Consider the following 18,588-nt stretch of genomic DNA (forward strand, 5'->3'; position numbering starts at 1 on the left):
AGAGTCTCCATGACAGAATTGTAGTACATTGGTTACTTAGAGTGTTCGTCTGTTCAGAATACTGCTAATAAATCACTTGTAGACCTCAGCTATTGTTGCTGTTTGCTATTAATAGGAGAGACGTATTTGCAGCTTGACTATATTCCAGCAGCAAATTCTAATGTGCTTTTAACTTTTGAAACATTGCATACCACTGTTTTACTGGGGGGGGTGAGGGGTGTCTTACTGAGCATTTTATTGATCTCATGTGCTTTCTGTAGAAGAAAAATGTTCAAATGTTTTGCCTTGCAGAGTTACTGAATGCAGCCTGCCTCTGATCCTTAAGGATTTGGACACCAGTCCTACTGGTTCTACCTGAAATTAGCTGTGTAGAGAAGTAAATTGTGTCCTGCTGCTCACAAGTCCTGCCCTGGTAGATAGTGTGGAATTGTGATACTCGATCACACAACCATAAGTTAAAGATGCTCAATGATCTTTATTTTGGAGCTCTTCTTTTGGGTTGTACACACACTCTGTTGCAGCCTAGAAGCTTTTTGCCTGTCTTTTAGGCCTAGATAAGCTTGGCTTTTAAAGTTATTATTGCTGTCTTTAGCTAAAGCTACATCTTCTTTGCTCTGAGATGTTCCAAGGACCTCATGGGTCACAGGAGATTTGAGTTCAGTCACTCGGCAGTTCTTTGGAGTGCACGAAGAACCTGGACAAATATGCAAGAATAACCTCAAAACAGCCTGCAACATTGGCCCATTAGAGGGTTGCAATGGCTTTTTTAATCGTCCTGTGCCACTGACGCCTGCACAGACACAAAACAAAGGCCCAAGCTGACAAGAAAGAAAGAGGGATCCTGGTTGCCATTCAGCAGTGCTCAGAACATGTGAGGACATGGCTAGGAAAGTATGTTTTAAAGTTCTATCTCTACACTTTGTAAAAGTGCATTTTGTAGGGGGAAAAAACCCTCTTTAATAGCATTTTCCTGATCATTTTGTCTTTAGAAAAAGGTGAATTATCTGGCTCTGTACAGAAATGTCACTTGCAAAGAAAAGACACAGCCCAGCTCTTTGCACTGTATCAGTGAATTTAGCAAGATACGGGAACCATTATTTCATAAGCACAAGAATAATGATTTGTAGGGGACTAGTTAATGAGACAAAGTAAACAAAGCCAGTAATCAACAAAATGGTGTAGGAAACTAGAAATGGCAGGCTGTGGAGCTGGGTATTCAGTGTGGGGTGGCTGGGGAGGGTTTGAGAGGGCTGAGCGGGACACACACTCACCAGCCAGCACTGCATGGGGCTTGTTGCTTGTGACAGTGGTGGCAGTAGTGACACACTGACAGGATGCTGTCCTCCCACCCACCAGCTTGCTGACACCTGTGGCAAGGTGCATCTTTTGGCTTTGGGCCCTGAGCTTTCCTTCCCACCGGGGAAGCCTGTCTTTCCAAGCCCTGTGTTGGGCTTCCACTGGCTTTAACATAGTGGGGTGAGAGAGAGCTTCTCCCCTTAAATAATGGGGCAGCAAAAAGAGGATTTGTGGAAAAGGGGAAACCTGAGCTTAGTTTTCACCTGCTCCTGGGAAAGACAGGAACTGAGGGCAATTCTGGGCACATTTGGAGACAAACCTTTGATCTTCAGGGAATCTTACCTCATGCTAAAGATTCTTTCCCTCTGGAGTTTGATCTCCATCAGCACACAACTACTGCTTTCTGGACACCGGTACCTGTTTTAAGTGTTCCATACTTGGAACAGCAGGGAAGGTACTGCCAGATACCTGGGCCAGGTTGGGACAAATTGCTCCCCTTCTCCTGTGGCCAGTCCCGGAGGAGTGATGTGTCCCTTTTCCAGACCTCCCAGGTGCTCCTGGAGGACCAGGGTATATGATGAGCAAGACTCTTCTCCACCCTGCCCGGTGATTCTCCACATGATTCCCCCATTGCAGCTAGCCCACAGGAAGGTCTCATTGTCTCCTTTTCTCCCTGGCTTTCCCAGTGTTTTTACCACTTGGAGATTAGCCCTCTGCTCAGCCAGCTCTTGAAATGCAGCTGCTTCTGGGATGGAGCATAGCCAGTGTTTAACAGTGCGTATCAGCAGTCCCCTGTTCAGAACAGCAAGTTGCTAACAACTGCAAACTGGGGCTTCCTGATCGGCCTCCAATTGTGGCTAAAGCAAATTCCTCTGAGGGAGCTTGACCAGCCTATGAAAGGGAATATATTGTAGGCTGCCAACAGCAGGAGGGAATGGGTCCCAGGGCTCCTGGAGACCTTTTCCAAACTTCTTATGTAGGAAGTGAAGAGCACTGTACCCTCCTGAAACAAGGGGAATTTGGGTAAGGAGAATTTAATTCTCTAAATTGGCATCTGGCTTTGTCAGGAGGATTATTGCTTCCCTTGAGAAAAGTGCCACAGGATTTTAGTGGTGTAGCCTGAGCCTGTCTTCAGGCACTGCACCCCATTGCTTTCATCTCACACTTCGTTTTTGGCATGACGCGAAGACTGGCTCACTTATTCAACTCCCAGTTTGCTGGCTGGAAAGTAGGGCTGCCATGTTTCTCTGTAGAATTCCTGGATACAACCAGTTACATGGGAAGTGTGTAACCTAAAGCACTGAATTGACACGTCTCAGAAGTTTTGGATCAAAAGCTTATGGGGACTTCATCTAAGATTAATCGCCATGCACAGTGGCTCTCAGCATGACATATCTGGTCTACCAACGTTCAAAATCCTACATAGATGATGAAGGCCTCAAATTCTCCCTGGGCAATATTTCCAGGAAGGAAAGAGGTTAATGTCCAAACCCAAACTTACTAGACATGTATGCCACGGCTTACTATCAACAGTCTCTCCATACTGTCCCTTTTTGCTGTGGTCAAAATCTATAGCCACGAGTTGGAAGAGGTAGGGACTGAGAGGTTGCTGTTTCTCATGAAATTTTTGGTGGTGCTTATTTGCATATAATTCAAAAAGGTGTTCTTTTTCCTAAAATTAAGTGTAGCTCATGGTAACTGGATGAATTAAGCAGCCAGTTCTATAGACACAAAGCCTTTTCATTGTAGACAAGACCAACTGAAAAGTATTCATGAAATGGAGTTAATCTTAGGCTAAAAATAGTCACCTTGATCCTTAGTACTGTTGCAGCTGCTGAAATGCTAACTTGTTACCTTGCAGGTTCTTGCAGTCCTGTGTCTTGCACTGAAGCTGTTAAAATAGTTATTTTGCAGCTCTGAGGAATGAGCCAGCTTTTCTTACAGCCCTGCCCACTAACAAGCAATTCCAGTTCACAGGCTCTTTGGAGGTAGCTCCAGGTTTTCATGGTCTTCCAAACATGCAACAGGTACTGCTGGCAGGCCAAGGCTAAGAACATAAATCTTTGTGTGGATAGGGAAAGGAGGGGAATTGCTGGAGGGAAGAGCATTTAAATACCATCTTTCTTACTGATGGGTCAAAGGACCTGTTTTCATCAGCTGAAATGTGCTGGTTCATTTTTTCTGTGCAGGATAGTGTAGCCTTGGAAATGGTGATTTCGAAGATGAGGAAAAAAGCAGTAGTCATTTTCCTTGATTGTGCATAGCCAATGATATTGTGCATTTGGAGGGTTTTTTGAAACAAGAAACTGAGCATTTTAGTCTGTTTGATGAACAAAAGTGATGATTAGGCAAAATAAAGCCATTTTTAAAGCCACTATCAATTCTTAGAGTAGTATTGTTAAGTGAAGGTGAAGAAATTCACAAGTTTTGAGCTATTTATTGCTGAAGAGAGATTTTTCTGGTAAGACTATTACTTCCATAATTGTTGTCTGCATGAAGACAGGCATGATCTAGAAGTTTTATTATCATCTAATGAAGTTTTGTGAGGGAATGTTGAAGGGGAGCTGAGAAGATGTTTCTCTTCTGATTATTGCCAGAGGTGCCAAGGATCCTGGAGAAATCCTGAGACTCTTATATAGGTCTCTTCATGACATTTCTAGCCCCACACCGTCTGGCTGCTGCATGTGAGTAGAAGCTCTTTCCATACAGCTTCTTCCTTTTGAGAACAGCAGAAGAATGCCTCGAGTTTCCCAAAAGATAAAAGTTGCATTGACATAAATTAATTTACCAAGGTCCCCACAAGAGGCAGTTATTTGAAATAGCTGGATTTTTCTATTTAAGTCTTTATAAGATTGCATAGCTTTTTGATGGTGAGACAAGGGTTTATTTGCCCTGTTTAACATGATGTAAAAGACTGCAGAAGGGCTGTAGGCACAGACCAACCGCTGTCTTCTGTCAAAATCTATGGAAGAGCAGTAAAAGCTGCAGGAGTGCCATTTCTCCAGCTTCTCGAGCTCAGGGGCTGCTGGTGGTGATACAAAGTGAGTTTCTGTCACCATTGCTTGGGGATGTGGTCATAGTGCTTCACACTGTGGCCTGAAAGATGGGCTCCACTGCCCACTGTGATCTTAGTGTCTCTGAAGGCCACCTCTCTGCAGTGGCAAGGCAGGTTTCCCAGTTTCTATTGGTGTTTCATCTGATTTGGGTGATGTTGAAGTGTGCACCATGAATGTGGTCAGACGTGAGACAAAGAGAGGCTCTTCTTCCCTTCAGCCCACTTGCTGTGACAGGCAGAAAAACAAAGTGTATCAGAGGAGCTGGTGTGTCATACCTGTTCAGTTTAGGCTGATGAACTTCACACGTGATTTGAATTATTTACAATATCTGCCAAAAAGTCCTTTTTAGCCTAGGATCATTGTAATGAACATAGCACAGACATGTACATGGCTTTCTCTCTTAAAAACTGTTTTACTTGGTGTGGTAATACATCAAATAAGTCTGTTTTGTCAATAGAAGGTACCAGCATCATGGCTCTAGCAGCTTTCTTCATAGAAGGTGTCCACTGCACTTGATTTTTTGAAGGAACAAGATTGTTTAATAGAACTTTTAGGAACTTAAAGCCTTTAAGATATTTCTCCCAAATGTGATTGAAGGCAATAGGATGAGGTCCTGGACACACAGTCAGAACTCCACCACCACCTTTCCAGCTGGCATTTTCAGAGCATTAAATAAACCAAATAGCTTCCAGTGACGTGGAGATTCAACAGGGCCCCATAATACAGGGCAATTAGCCACGTGTGTTTAGTGCCTGCATACCAAGAGACACTGCAGACTCCTACTGAAAACCTTAACTTTTCTGTCAAACACTGACCTAGATATCACATGCCCGTTTATAAGGTGGTGCACATCCCCCATTGCTTTTGCTGTCTCTCTATTTGGAGAAGACAACAAACTTTACATTCTTTTTATTCCTGTGATATCTTTTTCCTATCTTCCTGTAAAATACTTTGAGAAGAATAAAACCACCAGCAAAAATAAAATAAAGCAATACTGAATTTGTCAAATTCCCATAAGCCAAATAGGTGAACCCCTAATATGGGTGGGTCGTTATGATAGAGTGAATTTTCATGCATCCAGGTCAGGTGTTAAGGCATAGAGTCCTGTAGTCTCTTTTGGAAAAAAACACAGATCACTTCATGCAGCATCACCACCTTGGTTTCCATTTTGTGATTATGTTTTTAATATTTGTTTATTGCTTTTACTTCTGATGTATTCCCGTTTGTTGTCTTGTTCCCATGTGAACACACTTTTGGAGTCTCCCATGCATGTATTCCCTCTCTTTGTATCCTACTGGTGTTGCCATTTTGTCAACTATCTCCTGATGCCTTCCAGGGCTGAGAGGAGAAACTGTACTTGAGGCCAGGCTCTAGCTGGAGGTTGGAGTGGGCACAGGGACTGGAGAAGGGGCACATGCACAAGGATTATATGTCCCTGTCCACAGCCTCTGTGGCTGTGCCTGTTTCTGAAGTTACGTGAGGAGGAAGCTTTTTGTGGATCATTCATGTCTTCAGTGTGTCATGGTTTAGGCCCAAGGGCAGGGAGAGCTTAATTGCCGCTTAAGGTTCAGGATAAAACAGACCAGGCCACTCGGTTTGGGGAAGAAAACAGAAAATAATTTAATGCAACATCAACTAAAACATACCCCAAAAACCCAAAATATAACCAAAATGAAACAACCCAGAGTAATACCTCAATGAAGAGTCCAACCAGCCTTTTTAAGAACACCTTCTTGCCACCCCTCCCCTCTTCCCGGGCTCAGAGCCCTGATCCCGGGGTTTTTACCCTGTCCCCTCCTGAACAGTTCGGAGGGGCAGGCAGTGGGGGTTTCAGTTAGTCTGTTCCCGATAGCTTCTGCCGTCTGTCCCTCCTCAGGACGGGTGAACTCCACTCCAGTCCTCCCTGCAAGTCCGTGGGGTAACTCACACGCATGGCAGCCCTGCACGGGCTGCTCCGACGTGCACTCATTCCAAAGGCTGCAGCTCGTCTCTGCCTCTCGTGTGGGGCTGCTCTGCGGCACACAGGCTCTCCAGCACGGCCTGGGCCATGGCCGTCTCCCCACACAGTCCCTCGCCCGTCCGGGCTCACTCACACGGAGCTGCTGGTGACTCTCGGTCCTGCCACGGATCTCCATAGGTTGCAGGGGCATAGCTTGCATTCTCGCCACGGCTTGCAGAGGGGTCTCTGGTCTATTGCTTCTCCTTCCTTCCTCCTTCTCTGGCTGAAGGGTCCGCGTGGTCGCCTCCATCTTGTATCACTCTTACACCTCCCGCCTCGCATTCCAATTCCCGTCCCCTAAATAGTGATGGCAGAGGCGCCAGATTGGCCCAGCCGGGCCGGAGGTGGGTGTGAACCCAGGAGCCGGGGGAGGGTCCGCAAACTCTTTACCGGGTCTTCACTGCAACCCGCTCCCCCTGTTACTAAGCCAAAAGCTGCTCCTTGCTAAACCAGAACACAGTGTTGTGGGCATTTGCGTCCCAACGGACCCCATTTTATCGCTGTGGATACTTGTATTTTGACAAAGATCCAGGGCCTTGCAGCTGTGGCAGGTGGAGGCTGCAGTGGGCCGAGATGCGCCCATGACTCATCGAGAAGCCTTTGCTGTTGGCAAATCTTTCATTGGCTTCGTTGACTTCCTCAGGCAATGTTGACTTCAGAGCCTATTTCATTGCTCTCAGCATCATTCATTAGCATTTTCCTTCCCACTGTGGAGATATATATAAAGATGTCCTTTCATTGCCTCTCGCCTGTAAACAGACTGGGGTACTTCTTGCAAAGGGACTTTTATGTATTTATAAATCAAGGTCATTGTGGTACAAGCGGTTACTTGAGTGCACCACACTCAGGGCTGCTGTTTTATTTATATACAGGGCTACATTATTGCCTCTGCAGAATGGGAAGTAGCTAAGGCTTCTTGCACCACGGAGACAAAAAGACGTGTGAAGTAATCAACAGAGCAAGAGTTGCTCATGACAGCCTGTAAGGAAGTTGAAACGCTGTGGAAATTGATGAGAGGATGTATATGTAATGATGTGCCCAAACTGCAGGCAGCTCAAGTGGTCTGTCTGAAGAGCAGAGTATATTTACTCTGTGGCATGTGCGAGGTCCTGCAGGGCACCAGGAAGATGACGGGCTTACAAAACTCCATCACCAAATCTATGCATGCATATTGGCAGAGCATTCTCATATCCTGCCTACATGCTTCCCCTGCACCATTAAAAGCAAACAATATTTTATCTGAGGAGGCTTCTGACTGTGATGGCCTCTGCCAGCAGAACTGTAGTTGTGAAAACCTGGTGAGGTTTGCTGTACAAACCCTGGCTTGCTCATAGATGGGACAATGCAGACCAGGGCTGATCCTATCAGTGGGGCAATTGCATAAGCAGAGGTAAAAACAGGAAAGCTGGCACCTGTGCACATGGGGCTGGGGTACTAGGCAGCACAGAGGTGCCAACCTAAAGCAGATGTGCAACGGCAGTGTGGCCCCAGCAGCTTGATTACTCCGGAGATGGACTGGGATAGATCGGTGAGGTTAACAACTGGACAGGGAAATCCTGCTGGGAAACACATCCTTGACCTTTTCATCCAGCCTTTGGGGGGGTCCAGCTCAATCTGCTGGGGCAGAGCAAAGAATTGCTATTTGTATGGTGTACTACATGTTATAATGACTGGTTTGTATTTTATTAAAGCAGAGCTACTTGCGTCTGGGACGGGGAAGAGGATGTTTACTGTCTTGGCAGTGCTGAGACCAGGCTCACCCTGTTACTTTGCACTGTTGCAGTGCTCACTCCATTTTGTTGCAGTGCCACAGGGTGCAGCACAGCTCTGAAGCCAGGGCTGGGACTGCTGGGCACAGCCAGAGAGATACAGGGCAGCTGGGGCAGTGACTGAGAGCCTGCAGCCCCTGGGAATTACAGATAGGGCTCATGTTTAGCATCACTGTTTTCAAGTAGCCAGATAAAGATGTGTTTGTAACATTTTAGGGACTGAGCAGGAATACTGGCTCCATTGAAATCAGCAGCATAACTCCCCCTGAATTCCACACAGGCAAGATTTGACTCTCTTGGCGCAAAGACTTTCAGGATTATTGATTTCCTTGCTGTAATTGTCTTTGCTAGAACTCTAAGCAGCAGTCATGTGCATTAATCAGGGACAGATAAACAGGAAAGACTGGAAATTATGAGAAGAAAGCCTACAGCTGTATCTAGCATAAGTTGTTCCCATTTTTGTGTTTCCTTCACTGTTTTTATCTATCGGGATGAACAAGGAGTTATCTGAGATGTAATTGGTGTAATCACAAGGAACTCAAAATGCTAGTTTTTATTGTAAATTCCCAGCCTGGCATTTTTCATCACCTCCACTATAAGGAAATCAATGCCTCCAGTTTGGATGTTTCCCAAGGAACTTTATTTCCGTATCTGAAAGCATCTCGTGTTCACAAAGCCACTAATGAGTAAATGTGGTCAGAATAGCAATTTAAATTTGGTGAAAAACAAGCGCTGGGGAGAGGTGCAGGACCTGATAGTTGGGTTCACTTGGGTTTCTGTTTATATCTGCTTGGTATTTTTATTTTAGGAAAGCAGAAAAACACACTGTATGTTCCTGAAAGAGAGGGAAAAACCTCCTCACTTCTGAAATGTGTTACTGGTTATTAATATCCCTCATCAGGCTTAACACTTAGGTACAAGGGGTATGCAGCTCACCAGCCTTACCCTCTGACCACCTCTCTTGGTTAACCTTCTCCTTTATCAACGCCTTTCCAATAGAAGCTGCTGGAACAACTTTGGGAGGCAGTATCTGGAGGATGGTGGCATGGAACTGAAGCTGTCATGTGCTTGCCAGTGCTTGGTGCCCAATGCCAGCATGCCCAAGACCCGCTGTCACCCGCCACTGGTAGTGACCATGCTTGGCAAGCTGACGAGACGTGCAAAAGCACACTGCTGCCATTCAGCTACAAAATGAGCAATAAATCTCCTTCCAGGCTGGAACAAAGCTTCCTCTGGCTGGATCCTGGCAGCTCTGGGAAGAAGCCAGGTCTCGGCCAGGAGCAGTGCCAACAGTGGTGGGGCTGGCAGAGGTAGCAGCCAGCAGACAAAGCTCATGGGTAGACAGGCTAGCAGCACCAGAGTGGTTATTTCCAGGATCCCTGAATCCCCTGAATAAAAGGAAAGCGTTCATCAACTGAAGCCTATCAGCTGCTTCCTTTGGGAGGATAGGATTTAGGGAGAGAAGGCTGTGATCACCATGAGCCGTGCTGGGAAGCTTACATACTGTATCTCATGGGGCATCCTGCAACACCTCCTGGCAAGAAATGATGATTGCCTATCACTGCCACACACCTCCTTGCTGCTATAGGAGGCTGGCCAGCCCTCCAGAGGCATGGGTGGTTATCCACAGGGCAGCTGAGCGGTTTGAGAAGGCTTTAAGCTGCCGAGGAGGTTTGAGGAGGTTTTTGAGCCATTAGCCTGTGTCACACGCGCAAACACTTGTCAAGTGACTGCTTGAATGTTGCTAGTTCATCAAACCTTCAGTGGCTGTTCAGTGAAGAGCTAATTAACTATTTAGAAAGTGTCACTGTAAATTGAATGTACTGGTAACTAGTACATATGGTGTAAATGTGTCTTTTCATGCCAATGGTAGTTATATGAAGTATATACTGCTTCTGATGTCTCACTGTAGGCAGTAACACCACCAACTTTAAAATAAACCTCTTCAAGAAAATTGGTTACTTCTGTCTAGTGCTCTCAATTTCCAACTTGAGCCAATATTTAGCTATTCAATCAGACCCAAGTTAAAATAAAGTCTGACTGGTAAGTATTTGTTTAAACTTCAAAACCCCCCACGTTTCTTTCCCTCTTATCTCGCTTTTCTGAACTATCAGCTTGCTGTCACCATATGCCACATCCAATCACTTTTCCACTGGGAAGCAGCCTGGGACTGATAGAAGCTAAATATTTGGAAAACTGAACTTTATTTGTTAAAGAATATACCCTTTCTTGAGGAAGGAAGGCTAAAGAAGAGTCCCCCACCTGAGTGGGACTGCTGGTCCCTGTGCTGGGCCACTCCACGTACCAGCAGCACTGACCTCTGCTTTCTGTTAATGCTGAAATGTCACTTGACACCCATAGAGTCTGGACTTTATATGCAAAGGGACATAGGGGATCACAGGAGGGGTCACTGTGCACACTGGAGTGGAGGTAAATGTGCTGCTCCCAGTGCTTGAGTAAGTGGAAGAGCATCATGAGAGGCTGATATGTGTTCACTGGTGATACTGCCATTGCCACTCCAGGCTCCAGCCCACCATGGGGCTGCTTGATATCATCCTTTCTGCTTCCCTTACTGTGTGTCTCTGCCCAGGTGATATTCCGAGCCCTGTCGCCACCCCACACCATGGAGGACCCATACAGCGCAGAAGCTCAAGCGCAGCTCAAGATCACCAACCTGCGTGTGCGGCTGCTGGAGCGGCAGGGCTGCCCCTGCCTCCCGCCCGGCCCGGCCTCCCGGCCTCTGACGGCCCCAATGCCCCTACACTATGCCATCTACGACTTCATCGTGAAGGGCAGCTGCTTCTGCAACGGCCACGCTGACCACTGCGTCCCTGTCGCTGGGTTCAAGCCCGTCAAAGCTGCTGGTGTTTTCCATGTGGTATGTACATGCAGTAAACAACATCTGCACCGTAGGAAAGCAGGGTTTTAAAAATAGTAGAGATGGTATAGAATATGGTGTACATCCAAGTATGTGGTATTTGACATGTGATGCCCTTAATTCCAAGCACGGTGAGCAAAAGGTCTCCACAACAGAGGTGGTCTCCATGTTGCAATGAAGCACTGGACTTCCCTTGTGCCTTGGTGTGGGGTCCAGCAGGACTCTCGTCCTTCAAGGGTGTTCCACAGTAATTTATTTCTTTCAACTGGATCCTTTAAAAAACCTCAAATGGCTGACTCTCTTCTTCCCCCAGACAGTGACTTGCAATAATGCAGTATCTAAAAAATAATAAATGCAGAGCATTTGATAATGAAGAAGGGCCAGCAATGTGCCCTCGTGGCCAAGAAGGCCAATGGCATTCTGGGATGCATCAAGAAGAGTGTGGCCAGCAGGTCAAGGGAGGTTCTTCTCCCTCTCCACTCTGCCCTGGTGACGCCTCATCTGGAGTCCTGTGTCCAGTTCTGGGCTCCTCAGCTCAAGAGGGACAGGGAAGTGCTGGAGAGAGTCCAGCGCAGGGCCACCAAGATGATCAGGAGACCGGAACATCTTTCATATGAGGAAAGGCTGCGGGAACTGGGGCTGTTTAGTCTGGAGGAGATTGAGGGGAGATCTTATTAACATTTATAAATATCTAAAGGGTGGGTGTCAGGAGGTTGGGACATCCCTTTTTTCTATAGTAGATAGTAACAGGACAAGGGGTAATGGGATGAAGCTGGAACACAAAAAGTTCCACTTAAACATAACAAAAAAACTATTTCACCGTGAGAGTGACAGAGCAGTGGCACAGGCTGCCCAGAGGGGTTGTGGAGTCTCCTTCCTTGGAGGTCTTCAAGACCCACCTGGACATGTTCCTATGTGACCTGATCTAGGTGAACCTGCTTCTGCAGGGGGGTTGGAATAGATGATCTCTAAAGGTCCCTTCCAACCCTACCATTCTATGATTCTATGATTCTAAGAAGGAGGAGAGCTTCTAGGAAGGTACTGAGCATTTTGTGGTTTCTGTTGCTTCTGGGGGATCCTCAGATATTGGGTTGTGTCCTGAGCCAAGAGGACGGAGAACTGGGATTTGACTCTCACTCCCAGGCTGTCCATTGCACTTTGCAATACCTTTCTCCAGGTAAAACCCCTGTGCTTAGGTTTTGAGGGAGCTCCTATCACAGGAGCTCTGAGCTGAATTTCCCTGGGACCCACTAAGACCTAAACCCCAGTCCTTCTATGTCCCAAAGAAATAAGAGCCGCTAACCCCTTGGGGAGGTGATGGGCATAGCAGGAGCTAACCCATCAGATGCCTGCAGCATGGTATGCCTGTATCCTGCCAGTCTGGGGACAACCACTGCCCCCAGCATGTCCTTTCTCCCTGTTTTGGCTGGCTCTGCAAGTCCTGGCTTTGTTGGCAGAGGAGCAGTAGGGAAAGTTGAGGTAGTGAAACATACTGCCCTGAATGATGTTAGAAAGGGAAAGATCATTAAAAAACCCCATAAGGCAGTCACTTGAGTTAAGGAGGTATGGCATCTGCCCAGCTCTTCTCATTTTACTTAAATTATGGTCCCAGGCTTGAAGCAGACAACGTGTTTCCCTTCTAATAGACCTAGTCTTGCAACATTTTGAAAATATACTGATTTGAAAGCATACAGTGCTATGATTGATAAGACTTTTTCAAGTAGCACCACTCTGCCTCCCACAGAACAAATCTTTGAAAGGAGCTGTTTGCTCAGGATTGTTTTGGTGGGGTACAATTGCACTGGATCATGCCCCAGAGCATCACTGAGACTTGTAACAGAGCCTGCAGCCAAACACATTTCTGGTAGGGCTATAGCCTATGGAAACCACAGTGTGCAGGTAACAGGCGGTGCTTTGGGAAGGAGTCGAGTGCCAAAATTGCACTGAAAACCAAAGCAAGAAATAGCAACAAGTTCTTGTGCTGGCCCTGAGGGGACTGGAAATTCAACTCCAGTTATAACCGTGTGTGTGGCAGGAGTCCCAAAGGTGATGTTTCTGCAGTGAGGCTGACTCATTATATCATGCCTTACAGTTTTTTCTGCGTGTCCCATAAGGGATGTGCTGGTGTAGGGGTGACATAGCCCCATGGTTTACAGGGAGAATCAGGGAGTGGTAAGATGTTTCCTCTCCCAATACCACTTTTTTTCATCATAGGACTGGGGCACCTGGGGCTAAACCTGGTCTGTGCCAGGCTCCTACCTGGACTTGAGTAGTCAAACCAAAGGTGGATTTTATAGAGTCCAAACATTCACCCTGAGAAAAAAAAATATTTCATGTTAGCACCAACAGCAAAAAGCAATAGCCAGAGCCTGATAAGAGAAGAAGTTTGTTTCTGTGCCCTCACCACCCTCCAGCTGCAAAACTCACCGTGATGCTTCTCCCTGTGGCAGTCACTGTGGGTACCACACAACAAAGCTTGCCAGCAATTCTGCCACTCACTCTTTCTCTAAAGGAGAAAGAAATTCATAGAAGAAAGCTCTGGGTTCATTTGAGCATCAGAAAATGCCGTTTCAGCCTTTAGATGAATTCTGGATATAGAAGTGGAGCTCCTGCTTTAGGGGAGGATGTTTCTCCATGTGTGGCAGAGAAAGACTACAAAAAAGACCTGTCTGCCTTCCAATGATGGCAAGGGCTGCTCCTCCTGGGTGGCGTGATTATGACTGCCTCTTGTTATACAATTGTGTGCAGCAGGAAGCTGTCAGGGTGATACAGATATTCTTACGTCTCTTCCCTGCTCCTCTCATGTTTATTCAACAAGTCACTACCCAAATCTCATCAACAACAGCTCAATGGATGCCCAGGAAAAAAAAAGTGCATGAACCAACACACCTTACACTGTACCATGCAAAGCACTTGAATCAGTTTATGAGCTGCATGACATGGTGAAATGGATTCACATACACTGGATATCTCTCCTGATCTTAGTGGCCATAAGAAGACTGGTTTTTTGGTTGATGTGTTGCATAGGATCTTCTCACTCCTTGGCAGTACTCCTACACATGGAGCTGTTGCAGTGCGTACTTGAAAGATAAAGCATTTCTGTGGCCTGCTTACAACTGTGGCAAGGGTTATGAAGAAGGAGAGCAACCTGGAGATAAGTAGGATCTTGCAGTTTAGGACTTCGGAGTGGGGAAAGCAAACCCAGAGATACCTCACCTGTGCAGTTCTGTCTTGAGGTGAGAGCAGGTGTTCATCCATCTCAGAGTCCCTGGCCCTCCCTGGCTACAGAATCCTGCAACAGCTGAGTAGTTTTCACAGTTGGCCTGAGGAATCAGTCTTAGAGGACTGTATCCTTGCTGAAGCTTGTTGAAGATTGATTGACCCCCACTGATTCTTTTACCCAATGAGATGAGATTCCACTGTGAACTGATGACTTTATTATCTCATTGATAATCTCATGTTACCAACCGTCTAATGTGTCTTTCTCCGTCCTTCCTTTCCTCTCCTGCACTCCCGCTAGTGCAGTCCTGTCTGCCCCTCTTTCATCCACATTGAACAGAGCAAGAACAAATGAAGTTAACTGGTTATGTTCATCCTCTTCTCTTTTTCCCTCAATAACAGTTTTGATAATGTGATACAGCAGCTATCTATGCTTGAAGAAAGGAACAGGGAAACTAGAACATAGGGATGCTAAGTGGTTTGGTGTGGTGCTGCTGCCATACTGAAATGGTATTGTGACAATTATGCTGCTTTAGTAGTTCAAGGTGCCGTGTCAGTGTAAGTCAAGGACTTTTCCAGGAACTATGCTTGATTTTCTAGGCTGAACCTGATCAGTGAATGCATCAGAACTTCATTTCTAGCAGCTGCACCACAATTAGGCACCAAATCTCAAATATCTTACTTAATATTAGGCATGTATTTGATGTACTCGAGTTAGCCAGCTGATCTCCCCAGGCTCTTTCCGTAGTTATAGAGTTGTCGGGGGACACAGTATGGTTGGGATCTGGGATAGACCAAGCTACCATGCTAAAGCACTTCTGTATAGTCAGGCTGGGCGAATATTCCTCCCCCTTCCCATGTAGCCAGCCCAGTGGCTGTTGTAAATTGTTATTGTGCTACTGACATCAAAAGATGCTGAAGGTCTTCTCTAGCAGCGCTGACAGAAGCCTATTGTACAAGGAATTAAAAAAACCAGAATCCTCACCAGACAGCCCCCACACCCTGGACAACAGGCTTTGTATTCTTTCACAGGAACGAGATAGGATATGAGAATTTTCTCATGCATAAATTTGGTTGTCTGGTGCTTTGTGAAAGAATACCTCCCCGTGTGCTGACAGCAGCCAGTAGGCATTGGTTCTACAATTGGCACAGCGGCTTGAGCACAACAGAGTCGCTATCGTTAGAAACTCGCTGTGGATGCCCTGATTTTCCTTTAGGCTGGTATCTTCCCCATTTTCCATCAGAGTGAAAACGAAACAAAACAATTTTAGCAGTTCCAAGAAAGAAAGTCTATTAAAAGCACTTCTCCCTCCCAGCTATTTAGCCTATTTACACTAGTGGGTCTTTGGGACAGTCATCTCCTTTTCGTGTGCATCTGAGTTGGACTCTATATAGCAGGTGAGTTCTTGTAATAGAAATCGATTCATAACAGGTGACTGAAAGCATTTTTCCATCAACACAGCGTTTCTTTCTCACTGCACAACATTTTAGGACATGATAAATAGGGAAGTATTTAATAGGATTCGACTAAAGAAAAAGACTCTATGTATTTGCAACCTGAAAGGAGGCGCTGGAAAGTTATAATTCAGCAACAAAAGGCTCTGGGAGGAAGCATGCCCTAGCAACTGTCTTTGTATGGAGAAATCAGTCGCTCGTTTATCTTACAGAAGTCAACTTTTGTAACACTGTTTGCATTGTGCCCTCTAATGACTGACACTGCGACCGGGCTGTTGAGCTAAGAAGGGAAACAGTGTGAAAGTGAACTGGGATGTAAAGACCCTATGCCAAAATGAAAAATGGTATGAGAAGGCTTTGCTGCTTAAATGAGTCAAGAGCCGTGTGAATGCTTAACGGGGTGAGATGTACTGGGAATTGTGTTTGTGTATTTAGTGATGCTCCAGAGTGACCCAAGTGGGTATGCCTTGCTGTTAAATGTAAATCAAGGTGAATGAAAAGAGAGGAAAAAATGTGCTCTTTTGCTTGTTAGTGCATTGAGAGGAGTCACATTCTGCCTTCACAAAGGTGCTGAGGTGCCACAGAAATCCCCAAGGCCAAGTACATCACTTCCCCACTCTACCTTGGGTCCCAGCAGAGCCATTGGTTTCACAGTCCTGGCTCCCAGCTGCTCTGTGGCACGATGGAGAGTTTACAGGCCACCACAGGCTTCCATCTGGCCTTTCTACTGCTCTTACAGGCATTAATTTTGCCCAGTGTAGTCAGTCCATTGGCTGTTTTTCACCTGCCATCCCTTACCTTTCTTTCCTGTTACCCCTTCTTCTTGTCCTGGCTTTCTCCTGTTTTCAGCTGTCACAGCTAAAAAACCCTACCTGTCAGTCTAAGGGCTACAGGAAAGGGCTTGCTAACATTCACCTTCTTTTGTTGTTTCCAAGGCATCAAGTAAAATTATGGAGAAGGAAAAAAAAGTTCTTTTCTTCAATGGGATAAAGCTAGGATGGTAATACTTTTTTTAAGGCAGAGCTGTTTTGAGGGGGGAAACATTATTAATTAATATATCAGCCCAAGGCAAGGTTTTAGAAACACTTAGGTCCAACTTTCATTAAATTTATGGGAAAAAAAAAGGAATAGGGAAAAGAGATTGTTACCCAAACTCTCATGCTGAGAAACAAGATATTAAAGACCCCATTTCTCTCCCCTCACTTGATTGAGGCTGGCCATTAGCTGGTTAACTTGTTCGTTAGCTCTACTCTGCCTGGACAAGAGGGGCCAGGGCTACCAGGGAACCTGAGGGGAACTCCAAGAGGTAGGGTTTTCTCAGAGTCCAGCCCGATTGAGTAGCACTGCTGTAAAGGCTCGGCACTGTGGGAACTGGGAACCCCGCTGCCTTTTCCAAAGCTTGCTCCCACAGCCCAGCCTGTGTGGCTACATTGGATGCAGAAGTGGGACCGGCTGGGCTGACACATCCCAGTGCCTCTGTGGGTGCTCATCCAGATGCGAATCCTGATGAGATTATGTGTGCCCAGCCAGGCAGTGAGCAGGGACACACAGGTTTCCAAAGTGTGCATGGCAGGCTGGGCTCCTGAATGGCCAGCCCAACCCAGCCTGCTCCAAGGTGTGCAGAGGAAGTGCAGGATCCACAGTGGGATCTGAGCTTGGTAAGGAGCACCTGAGGAAGGTGCTAATGCATCTGGTTGTGGTAAACCCTGGAGGAAAGGAGACTGCAAAGCATAGTCCTTACAATAAGGGCTGGGGATATGTGGTTCCTCCTGACTCAGGCTGCAACAACACTCACCTACATGAGAGTTTAGGAGCCCAAATCTGTGTTGGTCCTGTGCTTGCTTTTGCACAGAAGTCAGAATCATGCTATTCTGTTATTTTTTTAAGTTTTCAGACAGGCCATTCATTTCTTTCCTTCCAGGTGCATCACAGCTTTACAAGCAATCAACATCAGGAGCATCATACCCTATCTGCCTTGACGTCTATTTAAACAGTAGCTGCCTTGATTTGAACCATCTCCAAATTTGGCTCTTTTGCAGCACTCCTTACCACAGCATCTGAGAGCCCTTAAGCCTGCTGTTGCTGCAGCAGTTTTTCAAGTTTATAAAACCTCTTTTCTTTAGAATTCACATGCAGATGAATATTAATAAGTTGCTGCACAGCCATTCAGGGGTTTACTTATTAGCTCCGCGTGCCAAGTTAATGGCTGTGCATTAGGTTCTTGGGCTCCCCATCCTCTTCTGTTTGATTTTCACCCACCTCCCCCTATTCTGGCAAAACTACATCCTCTATTATACAGTACTTGGGCTTTGAGAAAATGAGGCTGTGAATGCTCCTCAGCGGGGAGTTTTGCCTCACTCTCTTGGGATGCTTAATCCTTTGAGGGTTTCTTAGGTGCTGCGGAGTTTCAGAGTGGGATGTTATTAATGCTGAGTAGCAGTTGGCTGATTGATTGAGCCCCCACTGATTCTTTGTGCAGCTTTGGCAAGTGGGGAGCTGAATTTGAGGGGTGAGGCTGAAGGTCATGGACACAGGTTGGGGGAGGGGGGCATGTGTCTCCACAGTAATCCCAAGAGTCCTCATGCCTGAGACATAGCCCTGTTTGTAAATCTTCTCCCATGCCCTCGTAACTCTGCCATCATGATTGCCAAAGCACCAAGAGACCTCCTAGTTTTCCCCATGGCACTCTCTGGGTTCCTCAAGTCACCTTCCCCTCCTGATCACACATGTCCCAGGCCTGATGGGTCTCTAACAGCTGTGACAGTCCTTTGAGGAACAAGCTGAAGGATTTCTCTGGTCACAGATATGGTTCAGGCTACCACAACCTGTTTAGCCCTAACCACTCAGCCAAAGGGCTTGCAAGAAGCCCCTACCAAAAAATGGCATCAAAGCACCCAAAAATGGCCACATGGCCAA

At 46.3% G+C, this 18,588-nt stretch overlaps 1 protein-coding gene across 3 annotated transcripts in view; it reads left to right on the forward strand.

Moving 5' to 3' along the window:
• NTN4 (netrin 4) overlaps window positions 1–18,588 on the forward strand; it is a 44,649-nt gene that overhangs the window by 9,429 nt on the left and 16,632 nt on the right. For all 3 annotated transcript variants that reach the window (XM_062015273.1, XM_062015281.1, XM_062015289.1), the window contains exon 3: window positions 10,711–10,998. In XM_062015273.1, the coding sequence (XP_061871257.1) occupies window positions 10,711–10,998 (288 nt within the window). The remainder of the gene's footprint in view (window positions 1–10,710; window positions 10,999–18,588) is intronic.

The sequence above is a fragment of the Colius striatus genome, chromosome 1 (assembly GCF_028858725.1).
Source record: "Colius striatus isolate bColStr4 chromosome 1, bColStr4.1.hap1, whole genome shotgun sequence".
In the NCBI taxonomy this organism is placed as follows: domain Eukaryota; kingdom Metazoa; phylum Chordata; class Aves; order Coliiformes; family Coliidae; genus Colius; species Colius striatus.